General features: G+C 43.9%; 1 protein-coding gene across 7 annotated transcripts in view; it reads right to left on the bottom strand.

Moving 5' to 3' along the window:
- CD47 (CD47 molecule) overlaps positions 1–11,308 on the bottom strand; it is a 47,365-nt gene extending 36,057 nt beyond the window's left edge. For 3 of the 7 annotated variants that reach the window (XR_012074912.1, XR_012074911.1, XR_012074910.1), the window contains exon 1: positions 10,379–10,657. Coding sequence is in view for 4 of the 7 variants with exons in the window: in XM_072965693.1 (XP_072821794.1) it covers positions 10,379–10,424 (46 nt within the window). In the remaining 3 variants the exon portion in view is untranslated. Of the gene's footprint in view, positions 1–10,378; positions 10,703–11,081 lie in introns of those variants that run through there. The other 4 variants (XM_072965698.1, XM_072965693.1, XM_072965697.1 and 1 more) reach the window with 4 other exon arrangements.
- Positions 11,309–22,430: the final 11,122 nt, after the last annotated feature.

The raw sequence follows: 22,430 nt of genomic DNA, 5'->3' as shown, positions 1-22,430 counted from the left end.
CTGACAGGTCTAAACTGCTACATTTCTGGGGATCCACAGTCTGAATCAACCTTGCAGGTTTTCACAGCTCACCTCTCCCCAGTTCTCTACATTTCTAGCCACTCAGATATCAGGAAGCCCCAGGCAAAACCTAGGCTTCCAATTGCATTCTGAAAAGCCTTGGAGTTGTGAACTATTTCCCCTGAGAAAGAAGAACTGAGGGGAAGACGGTAGTACACAAGGAGGGAAGAAAGCGCCTATGATGTTGGAATCAGAAAGGAAGGCAAGTGCCAGAAATGATGATCAACGATTTTTAAGTGGACAAAAAAGACTACTATGAGTCCTTTCAATAGAGTGCTGGGCATTGTCTGACAGATCCTTTCAGAATCTCTAATTCTATAGTGGCTCGTGCCTTTTGCCTGTGTTTGGGCTATTTTTATAATTTTCTAAGTTGTAGAAAACTGATGGTAACGCAAATGATCCATGCTCACAGAGATACGAATAAACTTGCTTCTGCAATTGACTTCCACCTGGTGGAAGAGAGGAATTAAAAAAATCACATTTTGTTGCCCCAAGGATACTGACCAATTTTGCATCTATTCACAAATTCACGTCAGCATTCCTGACTGCCTATATGCCCATGTGTCTGTTCTTCCACTCTCCTTCTAAAACCAAGATGGTTGTACCATTTTGCTGGTTTGCTTAACTAATGCATGAAATAAAATCTTTGACACATGTTCATTTTATATTTGTTTGAGTTAAGATTTTACCTTCTAAAATTACCCTTTATGTGGAGAAAAGGGAACCCTCCTACACTGTTGGTGGAAATGTAAATTGGTGCAGCCACTAAGAAGAACAGTATGGAGGTTCCTTAAAAAACTAAAAATAGAATTACCATATGATCAAGCAATCCCACTCCTGGGCATATATGTGGAAAAGATGAAAACTCTAATTTGAAAAGATACATGCACCCCAATGTTCACAGCAGGACTAATTACAATAGCCAAGACATGGAAGCAACTTAAGCGTCCATCAACAGATGACTGGATAAAGAAGATGTGGTATATATATATATATATATATATACACACAATGGAATATTACTCAGCCATAAAAGGACTGAAATAATGCCATGTGCAGCAACATGGATGGACCTAGGGATTATCATACTAAGTGAAGTAGGTCAGAAAACGATAACTATCATATGATATTACTTATATGTGCAATCTAAAAAAATGATACAAATGAATTTATTTATAAAACAGAAACAGACTCACAGACTTAGAAAACAAATGCTTGGTTACCAAGGGGAAAGGTGGGGAGGGATAAATTAGTAGGAGTTTGAGATTAACATAAACACACTACTAGATATAAAACAGACCTAGTGTATAGCACAGGGGACAATGTTCAATATCTTGTAATAACCTATACCAGAAAAGAATCTGGAAAAAAATATGTGTATATGTACAACTGAATCACTTTGCTGTCACCTGAAACTAACACAACATTGTAAATCAATCATAGTTCAATTTAAAAATTTTTTAAAAATAAAATTACCCTTTAATAGAAGAGATACAAGTGAAGAACTCAGTTATCACAGAGAACTTTCTTAGAAGCCTTTAGGTAAGAAGTGGTGGGTAAATATTTCATGAGTTCATAACTTGTGTTTAGAAACTGAATTTTTTTCTAAAGAATACAGAAAGCACTGATTGCACTGCTTTATTTGTTGACATTTAAAAAAACTGTTATAGCTGAAGCAATTTAAGTAGAATAAATACTGTCAATAAAATTCAAAGTAAAGCTGACCTGGATAAACATTAATTTGAATAACCCTGTCACTAATAATTAATAAATAAAGATAGCCCAGAAATGTTCCTCTGCCAGCTGTTAACTACAACTTCATCCTCTATAAATATTTATTTAAAAACTATTAAGTAATAAAATTATCTGATTTGGGTCTTCTCTCTTTTGCCTATTGCCTTTTGATGAAACAGCAGAGAGAAGATCTAAAATACAGAAAGCAAATAAAGGAACACAGATGATTAACATGATTAAGTACAGTCTGAATAATCAAGAAATGGCTACAGCAGTCTAAATCAGATAGGAACAGATAAGTATAATCATCAGTGATGCTGGAGTTACAGGTAAATTAGCAAATGAAATGGGGAAATTATTTTACATCGAATGTCAAAAATACTGGACCTTACAACCTCTGTGAAGACAGACCACCGACTTAAACCATCTCATACTACACTTCTGAAAACAGCTCCTATAGACGTGCAGAGAAGGCTCAATACGTGGTCCTCACAGTACACAGGTCTAGCTCAGAAATTCTGACATGCAACAAGCATTTATTGAGAATTACCTGATCTGAAATAATGTGACAAGATGTGGGGATACAATAACGGAAAAAAATGTAGAAATTCTCTTTGAGGAGCTTAGAATCCTCACTTGGGGGAATGACACATACTTTTTATAGCATAAGATCATAAGTGCTATCCTTCGGGCATGAACAAAGTGCTATGGACGGGCAGGAGAGCAGTCAGTCTTACAGATTTCTAAGAAAACTGGCATTGCTCCTAGGGGAACAACAAGACCCCACCCATCTGGGCCTTCAATCTTTTTTTTTTTTTCTTTTTCAAATGGACATACTGGGAATTGAACCAAGTACCTCGTGCATGCTCAGCATGCACTCTGCTCTACCAACTGAGCTATACCCCCATCCCCATGGGCCTTCAATCTTGTATCGTTTCACGTGTTTCATGTATTTCCGTCATTTGTAACAACTCTTACATCTCTGTCTTTTTGTAAGAGCTTATCCTATACCCTCCAAAGGAGCCCTCTCTTCCTATTTTTCATTTCAAATTGAGTCCTCCAGATAAGAAGCCAGAAGCTTCCAGCAATTCCACCAATAAATGTACCAGAAACTGCAACCATCTACACTTTTCTTCCCCTCAGTTCCTCCTCTTCAGAAATGAACCCCTTCACCTGAGAGCTAGTTCCCATTTCTGCCTCCACACTCCTCACCCTCCTCAAGGACTTTCCCTACTTGGTTATCAGCCTCCTATAGCCCCCAAGTTCATTCACACAGGTTTAAAAACATTTTTTTTAGATGCTTGAGTATTAGTCAACTGAAAAAAAAAATTCCTCATACTTCTCTCTCTCTTCCCTAGTGTCCTGAAAAAAATTATCTAAATGCACTTTTTCACCTCTTACTTCTTAAACCTCTGCCACCTGGCCTCCACCTTGCCTTCTTCACTGTGACAGCTCTTTGGAAAGTCCCCAGTAATCCCTGGTGAAAACTGAAGGTACGTGGTTCACTTTCTATCTTGACTTCTCTAGAGTTCTTGAACTAGTGGGCAGCTCCTTTCTTGCTCTTGTCTCTTGGCCTCTGTATCTCCGGATTCTGAATTTCCTCCTAATACTTTGTCCACCTCACTGCAGCTTGCTTTCTTTACTGAAATCTCTTCCTTGACTCACAATAAACATTAGACTTCCTAAGGACTTCCTATCCAGCACTGCACCCCACCCAGCCCCGCTCCAGTATTCTCTTACTCTGTGGTTTTACCTACCCACGCACTTTTAATTCAACTAGTCCCCACATTTCCCCTTCACTGCAGAACTCAGAAAGCCAATCGTCTGCTGTGCATTTCCACCTGTATGTCCTACAGTTCCTTCAGAGTCAAAATGTCCAAAAATCTGTTTACTCTCTGCCTGCCCTCATCCCAAATCCTTGCTGACCTAAAGTATTTTCTATTATCTACTGGTCAACCAGAACTGGACCTAAGAATCATGCTGGATTCTGCCCTCTCCTGAGCCAAGGAAAGTTCTTACTAGGCTCAACCCATTGAATAGTTCCTAAACCCAATGTCGTATGAATTAATTAGACAGTCATCATTTCTCCCTTAACTATTGCCACACACTCCTAACTAGCTCCCTGCTTCCAGCCTCAGCATTTCCCCATCCCTGCCCCACTGTATTTTCCACAGTTCCCAAAATAACTGTTCTAAATGCAAATGTGCACTCTTTTGCCTAATATACTTTAACAACAATCCCCCACCCCCCACCCGGCCTTTTCAGGCTAAATTCTAAGTGTATTAGCATGGAATACAAAGTAGGTCCTTCAAGATCCTGTCCAACCCCACCTCCTATACTCCCTCATTTCCAAACCAAGCTCCAATCATAATTACCTTCTTGCACTTCCATGAATATGCAAATGCACTCTCATCTCCATGCCCTTGCCTGTGCACAAGCTGGTCCCCAGTCTGAAGAGGCCCATACCCTTCCTGGGAGTATGGGTAAGAGCACATACCTTGGAGCCAGACCTTGGCTCATGACAGCTCTTCCTAGTTGTATGACCTTAGGTAAGTTACTTAATTTCTGTATCTCAGTCCCCTCATCTGTAAAATGTGAAGAGTGACAGTGCACACCTCAAAGAGATTTTGTTAAGATTTAATGAGACAATGAACATAGTGTTCCTACTGCAGTGCCTCTCATATCCATAGTAAACTTTCAGCAAATGGCAGCTACAGTTTGCTATCTCTGGCTCTTCCTGTTAAAGCACAGTTGAGCTGTTCAATCCTGTCCTCTTCCCTGCAACTACTCAACTGTATTCATCCTTCCTTATTGCTCCCATTGCTTCCTGTCCATGTCTTGTCACTGCACTTACTACCTAATCTTGTAATCACCGTGTTACTTTACTGACCTCTCCTTTAGGCTCAAAAGGTAGAAATGCAAGAACAATGGCTTCATTTGGTATCTTATGGCTCCAACCCAGGGTCCAGCAAGTAGGACTCAATACATTCTATCTGAATGTAAAAATTTAAAGTATGAATCTCAAGAAAGGAAAATCTAAATATCATATCAGGGGAGATTCACTTTTCTTCCATATTTCAAAAGAATCCTCCACTGTTTCTCACTTCTATAGATCTGACTATGGTTACCGTGAAGCTACACATCTTAATGAAAAATCTCTATCAAGTGAGTTGCGGACTGGATGGAAGAGTTCCTTAACAATTACATGATGTGTCTAAGAATGCTCTTTCCGATAGGGTGGTATTTCAACTGGGGCTTGAAGGATGAGTAGGAATATTATGGAAAAGGAAGAGCTTTCTAGGCAGAGTATACAACGTGGACAGAAGAATGAAGAAAGTGAGTAATCAGAAGCAGGATACTGTTTAGGTGAGCTCCAGGAAAAGGGGCTGGAAAAGATGATTAAGAAATATTGTACAGGCTTCCCTGAATGTCATTCTGAGGACTCTGGATTGATAACACAAGCATTAGCAAACCACTTAGATTTACTTGCACTTTAAAGAATAATACACTAGTAAAAAGGGTGAATTGAGGGCAGGAAGGGAGATGGGAAAGGAAACCCATTAAGAGTACATATATATAAAGAGATCACTGTAATAGTCCAGCTAAAGGACAACTGGAGAGAAGGCCAAAAATTACAGTAAAAAACAAAGAAGCAGAATCAACAAAAGTCAGATACAGGAGGTAAGGAGGAAGAGGAGAGGAGAATTAAGATCTGTTAACTAAAATAATATGCATAACCAGTTAGATTGTGAATTAACTACAGATAAGAGATTTAGGGGTGAATATTCTTTCAATACTCAGTAGGCTCAGGATTCAAGTACCTGCAGTACAATGAAATGGGGGTGTCCAATAGATCCGAGGTATATGGCTCTGGATTTAAGAAGCAAGGTCAGAGCTACAAAGGCTTGGGAATCACCAAGAATACAGCTGGTAACTGAAGCTGTGAGCATAAACAAGATCACCCAGAGAATCCTCCCAAAGCAAGTAGAGCAGGCACCGGAGAATAAGATGTCGGAGAACATCAGTATTTATGGAGCAAACAGTTAAAGATGAACAAACCAAGGATGTGAGGGGGGGAAAAACAAAAGTAGGTGAGGCAGCAAACTACACCACCACAGGCACCAAGAAGGGTCTTATACGGACAAAACAGATGTTAAGCAGGATAAGTAAAAACAGCCTCTAGATTAAAAATTTCATCATCAGCTTCTTTGTCTGCAGCAATGTCAACAGCATAGGGATTAGAAGTCAGACTGCACTTGGGAAGTGAAGGGGAAAGCAGAAAGAAGAGGCAATGATTCTCTTTGAATCAACCTGGCAATATAAGAAAGCAGAGAGAGGCCATAATGGAAAAAGCACAGGGGCAGCGACAAGGGCCAGTTTTTGGGTTGTTGTTCTTGTTTGTTTGTTTTTAACATGGGCTAAAACTTGACCATGTCTGCAAGCTAAGATGAAGGAACCAGGGGAGAGGAGAGGGAAAGATCTAAGGGATAATACTGAAGAATTAAGCTGAGTGAGCAGGTCTCCAAGATGGTGGAAGTCAAAGAGCTGTAGACAGGTGGTCCTTTCCTTGGAAAGGGGAAAAGGAATACTTCTGACCTGGGTGAAGGAGAAGAATGAGACGAAGGCTACCTAAGATATTACAGACAAGTTTAACAATGGTGGGCGGGAAGTTGAGAGACTCCACACCACACATCACTATTTTTTGCAGTGGAGTAGGAAGCTAATTACCTGCTTGGAATGGATGTTCAGGAACGGGGTAAGAAGCCCCAGCAGTCACTAAGGTAAAGGAAGTAAAGCTCATGAATAAAGGCACCCGCTAGAAACGAAACCTACTAATCTTTGCCATCAGACCTGGGCCCTGGTATGAAGAACTGGAATCTCAAGCTGAATCAGGTTAGAATTAGGGACAAAAGGAGGATTTGGTCAGATCTCTCCTCAACAGAAACCAACTAAAGTCTGGAGTAAAATGGAGGTGTCCACCTGTGTTTAGTTCTGACTCAGACTAATCCCCTACTAGATTTTAAAGTGGCCTCAGAAGAATAGAAGTGGTCAACCTAGAATTACAGGGCCCAGAGCAGTTTAAAGTCAGTAGTATCCAGAATTACAACCTTATCAAGCATTTAAAATATATTAAGTACCACTGAGGTATAAAAACAAAAAAATCCCTTCTTTTTAAAAACTACATTTTAAGTTACAAAGAGGCATATAGTCTGAAATTTGTCTATATGTCCAAGAGGACCTTGCAAAGTGCTTCTTAGAATATAACATGGGCTCATACTTGCTTGAAAGAGAAAAAGCAGTTTTGACAGATTTGGCAATTTTGCCCTTGCCAAATCCCTTGCCTTGCTTTTTAACCTGTAAGTGTAACATGTATTCAAATATGCACATTTATTCTCTTTATCTAAATCTCAAACCCTGGGGTTGACCAGATTCTGAGTTCTTTACAATGCCCATGGCTATGGAATGAAATATTCAGAGGAAGGTGCAGCTTCTAATTCCTGTTTGAACTCCATGTAACCAGAAAGAGGGAATACCTAGGTTTTCCTGTCTCAGTCTTAGTCTAGGTATATTAGAATCAAACTTCCTGTGTGCTCTCTCTTTTGTTTTTTTAACTTTAGTGCCACAGTGAGTTTAGTAAAAGTGATCCTATGCTATCATTCTTATTCTTTTATTATAGAGGAAATATGTGCACTAGTACACAAAGTGAAAGTTGCTTTATCACAACCCGAGAGTATATTAGGCTGAGGCACAAGATATAAAAATACAGGAATTTTTATCTTTTATAAAAAGCTATGACAACAAAAACCTGAGATGACTAAAATAGTTATATGAAAAATATGTCACAAAAAGAACATGAATGTATCAAAAAAAACCCAATGCCCACACCAGCTGGAGCTGAATTAACATTTAGGAATGTGAACTTAGTTTTAATAGAGTATTCTGGATTCAGAATGTTTATCAATTTGGGGAAAACCACCTATTTTTCATCTTTAGAACCCAGCCTTTCAAATCCACATTAACAACTCAGTGGCAAAGATAAAACATCTGCCAAAACACTGATGACAGCATGAGCAAGTGTCCTAATGGCAGGCATTTAGTGTAATGCTTTAACACACTGCCTCTAGACTGCTGGGTGGCCCCGGAAATAAGTACTTTTAAATAGGCACTTATTTCCTTAAAATGGCAAATTGTGGTTAAAAGTAATATATTCTTGAGAAGAAAAGAAAACATTTTTAGTACAAGCAAGCCAAATTACTACTAGACTTAGACAATAAAAATATTTTTTACTCATGTGTACCCCTGATCTTAAAAACTCATTTGGACAAAGAAAAATCATTCAACCCAGAAAGACAGTTCATATTACTGTCATTATTTGAGTAACATTTTATTTACCAGTTTGTGAATACTACTGAAACTGCTGATGTGCTTTTAAACAAAGTATAATTGGACACATGGGGGAGGGGGAAGGAAAGGAGAATAGTCATTCATTCTGTGTCTTGTAAGCCAATACAGGCTGTTGCATTTTGCCTTTAATTAGATGGAATGGGCATTTTTGGTAACTCCCTTTCCTACGAAGGCCAAATGAAACTGTAGTGGCTACCAGGCAATAGCTTTTGATTACCTATCATTTATAAGTGAAACTGAAAGCAAAATCAAACTTCAGAGCAAATAAACATACAAACCCATGACTTCCTTATTCATTCCAGAATCTTAATTCAGTCTCCCAAATACCTTGGTTTGTAACCACTTGTGTTCTGAGACTGTTAACATCTCTTCATACACGTCCTTTTAAAACAACATATTAAACAAACATGCACAAAATTCCATTATATCTCATGACAGACACTACCCCTTCCTGTTTGATATTCAACAATTAACAGATCTCAAACGCAAACTGCCTCTGTTTTTTTTTCAGGTTATTATTAACTAAGTACAATATGATACCATAAATTCTGAATTCTATGAGTCTGCAGGGACTGGAGAACATTAACGTTGTATGTAAATGAGTGCTAATTATACATGATCACACCGTATCACTAAAGGAGGCCTAACAATTTCTATCCCCCAAAGTACCATTCTAGCGGTTCTTTTAAATCTACTTGAAAATAGGACCTCTGTTTTTAAAATAGTACACGATTTACACTTTTTATACTGCAAGCTAGCTTTGAGACCAAAGGTCTGAATTAGTAATATTTTATTACAAATTTACTATCTGGTTCAACAGAAGGCTTTCTGATCATACAACAGGTTTTTGAAAGCAGTATTGCTTGAGTGATAATGATAGTAAGAGCAACAAGCCGTTAAGGATAACTGGAAATACTGCTTTCCTAATATCAACCCTTTACATAACAAACATTGACTATTAACAGCTCCAACATCCCGGGAGGTTTCAGGCAGTGGGGAAAGTGCTAAGCCTGGACTTATGGGCATTTTGTAAATAGCTTGAAGTCACAAGCCTTTAGGAATGGCACCGTGAGGCCAATACCCCGTTTAAAATCTAATTAATTTAGCATTTTAGAATTAAATGTAACAACTGCCTGTTAATGTTACTCAAACTCAATTCTGAATCTTACAGAAAGTTCACAAGAGGCTCTATAGATGTGAAGTGTGACATGTACTGTAGAACCACGAAAATTACCATTCCTTTCTCAGTTTTTACAGACGAAGCACACGTTTTAAAAAAGCGAAATGGATTCCAAAAGCTTGGGGGGCCAACACGCCTCTGGCGTTGAAAGACAGACACCAAATCCCACTCTGCCGCAAATATGGTTTTGACTGTCTTCATATAGAGGTTACTGTCTTCATATTTCAAGCGAAATCTGGATTACTTTTAGAACGGTTCCCTTTAATAAAGCAGGAAAACTTGAACATGCAATTTGGACTGTATTAAAGTGGCTGATGGGGCGTGGGGGTAGTGAAAAAGAGTTTCCACTCAGGAAGCTTATTCCTATGGTTAAAGGGGCGGAAGGGGGGGTGGTGGCCAGAAGATTCTTCTGATTAAATGCTGGGCTGGAAATGAAACTTAATTGTGTCCTTTATGTCCCCTTAACTCCTATGTTCATGTGGGAGGGCAAACAGGAGAAACCCCTTCTTGCAGACTTCGCCAAAATGCGCACTTGCATCGCAAGAGGCTCGGGCCCTCCCACTCTCCCTCCTTCAACCCCAAATGCGTTTAAAGCACTGAGGAGGGAGAGGAGTGCGAAAGAGGGGGGATCCTAACAGCTGCCAACCTCTCGCCTCCGATCGCGCCCCTTCTCTCTACAGTTAATTTTTAAGCGAGGTGAACGGTTTGGAGTCCTCCTCGGTGTGGGCATCTGAAGGTGGAAAACAGGAAAAGATGAGCCCCGCTCTCACCCAGGGGAAAGAGGAAGAGGAGGTAAAAGGAAGAAAGGAAGGGGGCGCCGATTACCCGCGGGGCCCTCCCACGTCCGCACCCGGGGAGTGCAGGGCCCGCGCGTCCCGTACCCCGGCCACCCTCTCCAGGGCGCCGCCGGGCCAGACGGGGCGCAGCCCATACGCCCGAGGGGCTGCCGCGGGGGCGGCGAGACACCAGCCGCGGACCCAAGAGCAAGTGACCACTCACCGCAGCGCGCCGAACCCAGCAGCAGCACCAACACCAGGGGCCACATCTCCGCATCCGCCGCGGAGTCGGATCGCGCCGCCGCTGCCGCCGCCGCAGGTGTCTGGAGCAGGCGCCGCCGCCGTCACACAGAGGACAGTCCACCGCCTCCCGTTACAGGCAGGACCCGCTGCCCAGGCTGCCTGGCCGCGCGCGCGCACGCTCGCTCCCGCCACCCCACGCTCGCTCCCCCGCCCGCGCGGGCCGCGCACGCGCACTCGGCCTCGCCCCCGCCCGGCCGCCGCGACTGTTGACGCGGCGGCGCCCTTCCGACTCACGGCTTCAAGTTCCCGCTCCCGCCGCTGCCGGGCGGTGGCGCGCACCCGGGCTTCCCGGTCACGCCCTGCCGCCCCGTCTTCCGCCCCGCGTCAGTGTCCCTGCCCCCACCGGAGGCTGAGCGTGTTGCTCCCACGCTCACCGGGGACCTCAATGCACCCGTCCCAGTCTGCAGTTCCCTTTTTACCTCTCGCACCGCCCTGGGCCCCACCGTCCTCTCCGCTGGTACCCTCCAGCTTTCGCTCCCACCCCCACGCTTCAAGAACTCTCTCAAGGTGCTGCTCACCCCGACCTCGGAGCCCCGGCCCCGCACCAGCCCCTGATCTCTCGCCCCTCTCGGCATCAGACGTCCTCCGGCGCGCTTCGACCCCGACGCCTCCACGCCTCTCACCTCTGCCCATTTTCCCCTAAGCTCCGCCGCTGCCGCCGAAGCGCACACCGCCTGGGGGCGTCTCCACGCTTCCCATGCCGGCAGCGAGCTCGAGGGCGCCCCGCCGCGGGCAGGGCGGTGGCGAGTGCCTGTCCGCAGGGAACGTACACTCGTCCTTCTTGGACTCCCGCGCCCTCCTCCGTTCACCTGCCTCCATCTGCTTTTGTTTCCCCCAACGGCTCCCAGGTTCTCGGCTTTCTCTGTCGCCTTGTTGGTACTGTTTTCAACCTCTGAACAGGACTGCTCAGTGCTAGAGTGTGTGCTTAGCATGCACGAGGTCCCTGGGTTCAATCCCCAGTACCTCCATTAAATAAACAAGTAAACAAATAAATCTAGTTATCTACCCATCTGCCCCCCCCCCCGAAAAATAAGATCAAGCTTTCGCAACTGTGCTGATGTTGGGCAGCTAGGCTGTTCTAACCTTTTGGTATCACAAGTTCCACTCGTGGTGGTAAATAAACACTTTGAGATGTGGTTAGCGCTGAAACCCCAGGGGCGATCAGGTACGGTCGCAGATGTTAGAAGAGGAATCCAAGACATCGGTTCCTGTAGTGCATTGAGCCTGGTCTGTGACCTAGCCATGTGCATTCCTCTATGCTATTTGGGTTTAGCATGCTTGGAAAATGGGTTCAAAGTGTGGCTTCAAGCCACAATATGAACAAGGCCTTTGAGAATCTCAGTGAATCACACTTCATCTTGAAGCAAAAACCCTTTTAGAACTCCTTTAACATTTATACTAAATGATGAAAACGCTTGTCAAAAAGTCACGCTCCGGTGGCTGGCTACTCTAATGGGGGTGCATATCCTGTCCGCTCTCTTGGTTGTTTTTCTCCTACTTGCTGGAAAAGAAAGCAATTTCCCACCACAATATTCTCCTCCAAATCATCTACCCATGGCGTCTCCTCCATTGTATCCCCATAGAAATGAAATCCAGGGGACAAAAATGCCACTCTCTGACCCTCTGTAGCAGTTACATATACCATGCAACTTTTCCGTATAATTTATGTTGTGTAAACCTCTTCTCCACAGCATTATCATTTTTTTTTTAAAAAACAGGAAGAATATTTGAAGTATGTCCTTCTGCAAGACTTCCTGTTGAACTGGGCAAACAGAAGGAGTTTAATAAATGTGTTGATGTGACTTGAGGCAAGCGTTGCTTCAGTGAAATTTGATTGTTTTTTAATGATTCAAAAAAGAAAGAAAGAAAAAACAATTGCCTGGCAGATATCTCACTAAAACAATGGTTAATAATTATGGTGGTAATGATTAGAACGGCAGCCTCATTGACACCCTGAGGCTACCAAAGGGACTAATGGATTCTCCTCCAACTGCTGCTTCTATGGATACAAAAGAATCATCCATCAGACTTTGAGCATTCGGGACATTGTGTATCACCGAGCAGCTGGTTGGCTAAATAAGGCTGTCAGCTGTCCCTGAGATCAACCAACCCCCCTAAAGCTGAAGAGTGACTGGGAAGGACTGTCCCCAACCTTCAGAGGTACAGATCAGTGATGTCCGGTTTTATCCTGGGAGCTGCTGAGGCTGTGTGCTTAAAATGGCATTGTGCAGAAAATGGAATAGATTTAAGTCAAGTGAATGACAGGCCACCTGAGTGATCACCTCTGTCCTTGGGAATCTAGCTGGGATGTGTTTTGATGATGGGGCAGGAGGAGGCCTGCACCAGAAGAGACAATCCAAAGCAACCTGCCTAGGTTTGATGACCTTCTCTCTGAGATAACCTTGGGCTCCCTTCTCTAGTATCTAACCATCTCACATTTGTGTTTCTTTTTGAACATTTGTAAGCATTTTTACTTGGATTTTGAGCTCATCTTTACATGAGGGGTTTTCTTGGGTGGAAGCCAAGGGAGTAATGCATTTTAGAACATTTTGAACAGAGGTAATACACATTAGGTATATTACCTAAGTTAATCTCCATAACAGCCTTGGCATAGGCATTATGATTTTCACGTTAGGGATGAGGAAACAAAGGAAACAAAGGTAAGAAAGATAATGAGCTTTTGGCCTATGGTTCTGTGTGATACTTCTCTCTCTGTCTCCCTCGTTTGTATCTACTTCCCTTGGCCTCTTTTTCCTACTTTTTCTTTTCACTCTATAACATTAAAGATGTTATTGTTTCCTCTTTACAGATGGATACATTTACAACCGCAGAACAATTGATACCTTCTAGCATTGTCATTATCCTTTATAGATGAGGAAAGTGAAGCTTGCTCACAAGCTCAGGGAGGGGATTGTGGCTGGTCTGACTCCAAGGCCAGTGGAAATGTTCACAACTTCTCAATTCATGGCCAACTCCCCTTTCTTTCACTTTCATCTTAACAGTACATCTGCTTTTATCTTCCTCCCCAAACTGTATTTACATCCTTCTCCATAGTCCATATTGATAATTGCCTAAAATTTTATAGTGATACAGGGATATCCTCACTGTAATTTTCATTCAGCTAGACATTTCTTTTTGCCCATGTTGGTGTGCCATGCAGTGCCGTGCATTATCTCCTGATACTCCCGAGAGTTAGCTCAGAACCTACTCTGCATGGCCTGTGCTTTGTGCTGAGCTGGATGCACCTTTCTACATAAGTCGGCCTACATCAGAGGATCCCACAGTAGACCAAAGCCCAGGATAATCTCGCTATTAAAGTCCCCTTCTCTGTGTTTTAGTCTTGTTTGGTGTGTATCAGTTACCTTATTATATTGAAAGTACCCATTTGTGTGGCTGTCTTCCTGTTCAATAGTGACTCTTTCCTAGACTGTAAGCCCAGTGAGGGGAGACCACATGAGTCGTGTTCACTGCTACCCCCACTGCCTGGTGCGTAGTAGGTCATCCACAAATGGGTGTTAAAAAGATGAATGAATGAATGATAAATAAACCACTCAAGGACAGGAACTCTGTCTTCCATGAGTGTCTGGCAAAGTACCAGCATAAAGGGCTGTCCAGTGAACTGAAAATCTATGAGCTAAACTATCAAACTAACCCTAACACTTATCTGATATACCAGGCATGTTTATAGTCACTAAGTTCCAATTTTTGGCTTATCAAACATCAAGCTAGTTGCAGTACATGATGAGTATTCTCTCTCTTCTTAGTGTCTCTTAATATATGGGGTTTGGGGGGTTTTGTGTTTGGTTGGTTGGTTGGTTTTTTAAATGAAGTTCTTTTATTTTTAACACTTCTGGCTAATGTGACTTCCATGCCCTGGTCAGGCACTTTCCATGCTGGGACTATTCTGCTCTCTGGCTTCTGTGCTTTAATCAAGCTGTTCCCTCTGCTTCATATGTCCTTCCCCATGTTTTCTTCTTCTCTCTTCAACCCAAAGAACTCAAACTCATCCTTCAAGGCCAAATTTTACCTCCTCCAAGCAGCCTTTCTCAACCCTCCTTTTCCTCTTTCCCATAACTCCCTGCCACTTTGCAGAGCTGGTAACCTCTTCCATTACACTTCTGTTCATGCTGCTTATAAAATGTGTCAATATCTATTTCTCCTACATATCTGTCTCCTTTTCTACCCTGTTAGCTGGGAAAAAAGTGAAATGTTTCTGGGTATATTTGTATCTCCAGGGTCTGGCACAGTGCCTGGTTGAGATCTAAGGGCCTCTGTGTGTGTGTTAAATCAATCAGGAGATATCAATGTGCTACATAGTCTACAGAAACATTTTAGCTTTGGTTTCAGTTCCAGCTCCAGCCTAGGACTACCAGTTCACCCTGGAGAAGTTACTTAACCTTCCTGAGCCCTAGTTTCCTCATTTTCAAAGCTAGGTGATAAAAGTAATATAGAAGTTAACTCTTCAAATTTCCTTGAGCATTTAATGTTAATGCTTTTACAGTCACACAGAGCAGTGCCGGGTTCACAGTAAGCACACAATCAATATTAGCCCTTATTATTATGGCCTTATAGTGAGATAGGCCTCCTAGAAGGGCAGTGAAAATTATTTCCAAAGGATCCCCAGTTGCTGGTCTGGAGGCTTGAAAAAGTAGTGAGTTGGTGGACTGTCTCCAGTTTTGATTCTGTGTCCTTTGGGTAGTCCTTAATCCTCTCACTCTTCTGCGCATTGTGTTGGTGACTGAATGCTGAGGGACCCACATCTCTGTCACCTGGCCCAGAGCCCAGTGTCCCTAGGGTGTTATTTCAACTTGACCCAGTTATTAAAGCCTAGGAGCCCTGGTCATTAAGTAGAGCAGTGCAGCAGTGAAGGCCTGTGCTCTCTGGGCAAGGACTGGGTTTGGTTGGTTAGGCAGCTGGAAGATACTGACGTGTGGTTGGGGAGATGGACTTGTCTTAGGGAAACAGAAGGAAGGCTCCAGCAGCAGGAAATGATCTGCCTCGGGGTGGGAGGATGGTAGGAAGGTTTCAAGTAAGAGAAATCCTACCAGAGAGATGAGTCTGATCTGGTGTGAATTTCCTTGTGGATGTCATGTGTGCACAGGCTTGTCTGCTGAGGTCGGGGAGAAGCACAGTGAGTCCTGCTCCTCCTGCTGCTGATGGAGGCTACTCCTGTGGGGGAGCCCATACTCACGACAGCTGGAAGCATTAGAGAAAGGCAGCTTCTAGGTTGGGTTGTAAAATCGCAGCAGGCTTACTTCTCTAAGAGCACATAACATGCAGGGTCCTGGGAAGGCCCCATGTATCTTGCCTAACTCACCTCTTTGAGGGCAGATAACATACATGCAGTGGGTCATACTATGCACCAAGTCCTCACTGTGCTAGGGTATTATTTTCTGTTGCTGCTGGAACAAATTACCACCAATATGGGAGCTTAAGACAACACCCGTTTATGATCTCACAGTTCTGTAGGTCGGAAGTCCAGTGGGCTCAGCTGGGTTCTCTGTGTCTGGTCTCACGAGGCATTGACTGGGCTGCTTTTCCTTCTGAAGGCTCTAGGGGAGAATCCACTTCCAGGATCATTCAGGCGGTTGGTAGAATTCAGTATCTATAGGACTGAGGTCCACATTTCCTTGCTGGCTGCCATCTAGGGGGGACCCTTCGGGTCTAGAGGCCTCTTCTGGGCCATTGTGTGCAGTTGCACGCCATCTCCAAACATGTCAGAACTAGCAAAGGTGCACAACATCCTTCTTACGCTGTCATATCTCTTCTGCCGCCCCCTCTGCCGCATTTCTGTGACTGGTTCTTCTGCCTTCCTCTTCTACTTTTAAGTGCTCAAGTGATTAGATTGGGCCCCTCGGGTAATCCTGGATAATCTCCCTATTTTAAGGTCTGTAACCTTAATCACAGCTATAAAGTCTCTTTTGCCATGTAAAGTAACGTTTTCGAAGATTCCCAGCGATTAGGGCTCGGAAATCTTTGGGAGGCACTCTTCTGCCTACCACAGTTAGGTTCCTTTCATGGTTATGTCCCTCAACCCTCTTAACAGCCCAGAAAGGGAAGCATTGTTATACCTATTGTGCTTGTGAAGAAACTGATTCAGAGAGGGGTATATCATAGGTAGTAAATGGTGGAGCTGGAGTTTAATGTTGCTTCAGCGCTCACCCTCCTTCCTCTTCTAGAGAGAAGAAATAGTGGGAGCAAAGCAATCGTGTGATCTGTCACTCTCACTGCTATTCCCACAATTGTTTTCCTGGTACTTCTCAACTAAAAGTGAGACAGTTACCACTGTATCCACCAAGCTTCCAGTTCCCCTTCTAAGTACCAGATAAATGTATCCCCTGGGTATCAGCAGAAAACAGGTGGCACACTCAAATGAAGTTATTTACAGGAGATTGATAAAGGGGCTGTTTACCAGAATGTGGGAAGGGTTAAGAGAAACTGACAAGGAGTGGCCAAGTGCTGTCAGCTAACAGTAACTGCTGCCCCGTTACCAGAAGACGAAAGGAGAAGCTGAAGGAGGGCTGCTGGGCATGAGCTGTGGCCTTTGGCAGAAGAACCCAGCTACCACCTGCCTGGTGGAGAGGAAGGTGGTAAAGTCAGTACTCAGACTTGACTCTCTCCTACCCTCTGGACTCCTGCTGTGGGAGTCCCAGCCAGAAGCCAGAGGGGACAGGGTCTGCTCATGCAGTTCTTGCAGCTCAGCTTTCCAGTCTCAGCAGAGTTCAGAAGGGTGGAGAGTTGATCTTGGGGAGACGACTGTACATTAGTGCAAGATGGTCCCCCCAACCAACCTTGAAATTGGTGTGGCTAACTTTGCCCAGTGCATTAATTTCCTAGAGCTGCCCTAACAAATGACCATAAACAAGGGGGCTTAAAACCAGAGAAATTTATTCTTTCATAGTTCTAGGGGCGAGAAGTCTGAAATCAAGGTGTCGGCAGAATCACGCTCTCTCTGAAGGCTCTAGAGAAGAGTCCTTTCTTACCTCTTCCTAGCTTCTGGTAGATCCTGACACTCCTTGGCTTGAGCTGCAACACTCCATCCCCTGCCTCTGTCTCCAGATGCCCTTCTGCTCTTTCTGTATGTCCTCTCTTCTAATAAGGACACCAATCATTAGAGTTAGGACCCATTCTAAATTTAGTATGATATCATCTCCAGATCCTTAACCAAATACATCTGCAAGGGTCATATTTCTAAAAAAGATCACATTCTGAGGTTCCAGGAGTGGACATGAATTTGGAGAGAGTAGTCTTCAACCCACTGCAGCCAATAAAATGTGTTCGTTCTGAGCAAAAGCCTAAGATTTGCCAGTCTCTTTCCCTCCTGCGTGGCAATCAGCAGTGCTCCGGACAGCGGCTGCTCCCTCCGCCTGGGTCCTGGGGTGAAGATGAAACAAAGCAGAGCCCCAGCTGACCTACAAAGGGAACACAACTAGAATAGAAATAAATGTGTCATCTCTCCTGAAGGGATACCATCTAAAGTATTTGATGACCACAGTCCAGCCCTTCAGAGATATTTCCAGCAGCTAAGGCAGCTCCCCATTTCCTGCCTTACATACAAAACCCCCCATGAATCCTAGTGTTAACCAAAACCACTTTTCCTCTTAGTCCCAACTCCGCTGGCAGCACTTTCCTCCTCTTTGGGCCAAGGTGTAGAAAGAAAGAAGTTTTAAAGACCGTCTTTTATAGCCTTAGCAAGTTTTCTAGGAAAAAGAAAAAAAGAATGAATGCCAGAGCCCATGGGTGTTCTTTGAAAGTAGCTGTGTACATTTCAGGCTGACAGTCTGGTCTCCAGTTTCAGAAGAGTTCCCCACCTGTGGCAGCCAGGAATGCCTGCCCAGGAACCTTTGTTCTCCGTCTGAACTGGCACTCTCCAGGTGTGCCCCTCCCTGCCCTACTATGGCCACAGTGAAAAATTACTCAAGACACCATGCCTCATGAAGCTTGCTTATTGATGCTACAGGAGTTCTCTGGGGGCATCTGCCAATCTGCTTTCCTCTAATGCTGCTCTAATTGCTATGGGTATGGGCCAGGGACTCAGACGACCATCAGATGGGCTTTAAAAGTGAAGTGGATGAACTAGGATCAAACTGCCAGACAAAGCAGATGCACATATTTGGAATCATGAGAACGTTTGCCTGATTCTATGTGCCTTTCACCTCACTTACCTGTCTGTCTTGAACGGCAGCCTGGGCTTGAAGGTGCCCACTGCCAACTGCTGTTGCAGCCACAGCGTCCACTCTCCCCCCCACCCCCCAGTCATAGTTCCCACGAGTAGGAGGAAAAGGAAAAGTCATAGCAACACTGTGCTTAGAGGGGTGGTTCTCCAAGGGTGGTGCCTGGATTGGCAGCCCGCACAGCACCTGGGAACTTGTTGAAATGCAAACTCTTGGGCTTTATCCCAAAAACTCTGGAGTAGGGCCTAGCAACTTTTGTTTTAGGGAGCCTTCCAGGAGATTGCAGTGCAAACTAGAGTTTGATAGCCACCAGCTTATAGCCACCTCAAAAGTCAGGTGGCCTGCCTAGGATGTCATCTATCTTGGAAAAAATACGTCAGCTCGTTTGTCCCCTTTAATATGGTGGGAAAGACCCGCCTATGGTACAGCGGAGACTCCCTTGAAATCCTGGTAATCTCCTGGCCCTCTGGGCATTTTGTATTAGCTGTAGGTCACAAGCCCTAGTCAGGCTGTGGCGGCGGCCTGGACATAAAATCATTCAGCTCCAAGAAGCCTCTCACCTGGAAGCAGCGTTTCTCTGAAATCTCATGGTGAAGGAGCACATATCCTACCTCTGTTTTGAGAGAAACCAATGTGTGCTTCCTAGTGGCTCGAGGATCTCTTTAGTTTTTGGTTTTTTGGTTTTTTTAATTGAAGTATAGTCGGTTTATAATGTTTTGTTAATTTCTAGTGTACAGGATAGTGATCCATTTATATGTATATTCCTTTTCCTATTCTTTTTCATTATAGGCCATTACAAAGTGTTGAATATAGTTCCCTGTGCTGTACAGTAGGACCTTATTGGTTATCTATTTTATATGTAGTAGTTAGTATCTATAAATCCGGACTGCCAGTTTATCCCTCCCCACCCTCTTCCCCCCGACCCCTGTAACCATAAGTTTGTTTTCTATGTCTGTGGGTCTGTCCCTGTTTTGTAAATAAGTTCATTTGTGTCCTTTTTTTTTTTTTTAGATTCCATATAGAAGTGATCTCATGTGGTATTTTTCCTTCTCTTTCTGGCTCACTTCACTAAGCATGATGAGGATCTCTTCAGTTCTATATTTAGTAGGTTTAGAAGTTAAGAAACTGGTTTCATCGTAGTTTACAAACAGCCTTTCTTGTGTGTCCATCGAGGCACTTAGGACCTGAAATCTGTGCTAATCTCTTACGAGTTTCCACATACAAAAGATGCCATTTTGATAAAATGTAGAAATCTTCCATATGGTTTCATAATTGTGCCCATTTGCCTACAGACTGTAGTAAATGAAAACGGGGGAGTCCCTGGAGGGACGACAGATCAGTACCCATTTCACCAGATGACAAGTTCAGAGACACCTACATGGCAGCGTGTAAAGTAGGGGAGAAACGAGTCATACTCTATCGTAATTCCAAAGAAAATGATTTATTCATTTCAATAGCCACAAAGGCTAGATCACCTGGAGCTGGTTCAGGTAAACGAGGGGAAAAGCACATCTTAACCTGCTCTGTCCCTGGGAGGTAAGTGGCTGTCTTGTCCCGGGGCTATGCACAAGCCCTCTACTTCTGTAGGTGTAAGAAGATGGACAAGTCAGTCAGATTTCCTAATGGATATATTCCTCTTCTTCAGTTATTCAGATGATTCTCTTAATTTTGTCTGGCAGAAAGTCCACCAGTTTCCTTGCACAGCACAAAATCTTGTGAACCAAGAATTTTATTTTTGCCCTTTTTTGTTGAAGAGGTTGCATTTCTCTACCTCTTCCCCTTCTTTACTCAGGACCCTTACTGTGTTTTGGAGCATGGTATGTATGGCCCCAAAAGGCCAGTATAACATGCTGTGCTTTGTGCTCCAATAGTCACCCCCCCTTTCCTTGTCTCCCCTCTTTGTGGGGCTGAGTCTATGCCTATCCATCTTCTTTTTCCTCCCCAAGAAGTAGCTTTGTGCCAGTGGGACTGTAAGCTAGATGAAAAGCTATCAAGGCACTAAGGGAAGGAATCGATAGTAATGTATGTAAGCGTGTACATAGATCACAAGTGACAGGCTCATTTCCATGCAAGTTAAGATATTCTCAGTGCCTCTAATTGATACCCTGTGTATGTGTATCTGTTCGAGCACTCACTCTAGTGGGGATGTACATGGCTGGATTCACCCTGAAGAAGCAAAGTGGACAGCTGCCCATGGGCTGTGAATTGATTTTTCCTCCAGGGCCCTCTTCATGGCAACCCTAGCTGGCTCAGGCCTCAGCCTGCTGGGAATTCCCACATCACTGGCCTCTTTGGATTCAAGCACTGAAAGTTGTTTAAATGCAAATTATTTTCTAGGTGGTAGAGACATTATTATTCATTAATATTTGGGCTTTAATGAGTCTATCAGCTTAGAAGAGAATGAGCCAGAGTCTTGGTAGAAGCCAGAGAGATCTGTTTTAATCACGATAGATGGAAAAGAAAGAGTGAAATCTGAAATAGTACAGAAACTATAGCTGTAGACTCAAGAGATAGCATAAGGACACTAGTTACATGGACGAGATAAGATGGAGAAAGGAAAGTGGGAAAGTGGGAAGTAAGGTAGCTCCCCGAGTCCACAGGTCATTTCTGGCAGGAGCCCCTACAGGTTCTTCCCTTGGCAGGAGTGTTTGTAGAAACCCTTGTTGAGACACTGACACATTTCACATTTGCTATAGCGTCACTGTTTCCAGGGATTTATTTCGTTATTCAAAAACACTGCACACCTAGTACATGCCTAGGCACCGTGTGGGTATATCAGGACAGCAGACCAGATGGAACCCTGCCCTGAAGGAGCTTGCGTTTTAGCAGGGAGGTGGAGAGAGATGACAGACACTATTCGTAAGGGAAGTGTGGTACATTAAGTGGGGATAGAGCTGTGGAGAAGAGGAAAGCAATGAGAGGGGCTGGGAAGGAGGGCTGTTTTAAATAAGGGGGTCAGAGAAGGCTCACCAGAAGGTGACGTTTGAGTAAAAAGTAAAGAGGAAGTAAGCTCCACCAGTGTCAACAAGGAGGTCATTTCCAGCAGAGGGGACAGTAAAATGCAAGGTCCAGCTTCAGGAGCCTGCCTGGCTCATTTGAGGAAGAGCAGGGGGTTGGAGGAAGTAGGGGTTCTGGGGAGAGTGGACAGTGTGGGCAGATGAGAGTGAGCACATGGGGAGAACAGCAGGGGAAAGGGCAGACAATCATGGGTGGAGCGTTCAGTTCACACAGGGCCTTATAAGACTTGACTGGGGTTGGCCAGAGATGGTAAATGTCTTTAGTAGGTCACGAGGCTTCTGTAGCAACTTCTTGATCCTGTTGGAGCACAAGATAAACTAATGAATGTGGCTGTGTTTCAATAAAACTTTATTTACAAAAACAGGTGGCAGGCCAGATTTGGCCCATGCTGATCCTTGGGTCGTTGGAATAATCCATAGGAGAGATGAAGGTAGCCTGGACCAGGGTTGTAGCAGTGAAGTTGACAAGAAGGGGTCAGATATGAGCTACATTTTGAAGGTGGAGCTCACAGGGCTTGCTGTCAGACCAGATTGGGGTGCGGGGGTGGTGTGAGAGATCCAAGGAAACCAAGGAGAGAAACCAAAGATGACTCCAAGGTCTTGGGCTTGAAAAACTGGAGAAATAGAGTCACCACTACTGAATTAAATAAATGGAGAAAACCTAGCAGGGAGGTTTGGGGTAGGATTGAGAGGAGGGATATCAGGAGGCGGTTTGGGAAATGAAAATGTAAGATGCTATTAGGACAAAGGAATGGGATTGGATATTCCCTGACTCTCCTTC

Source organism: Vicugna pacos, chromosome 1 (assembly GCF_048564905.1).
Source record: "Vicugna pacos chromosome 1, VicPac4, whole genome shotgun sequence".
NCBI lineage: Eukaryota > Metazoa > Chordata > Mammalia > Artiodactyla > Camelidae > Vicugna > Vicugna pacos.
Note: the sequence above shows the minus strand (reverse complement) of the source record. Positions and strands in the feature narration are given on the sequence as shown.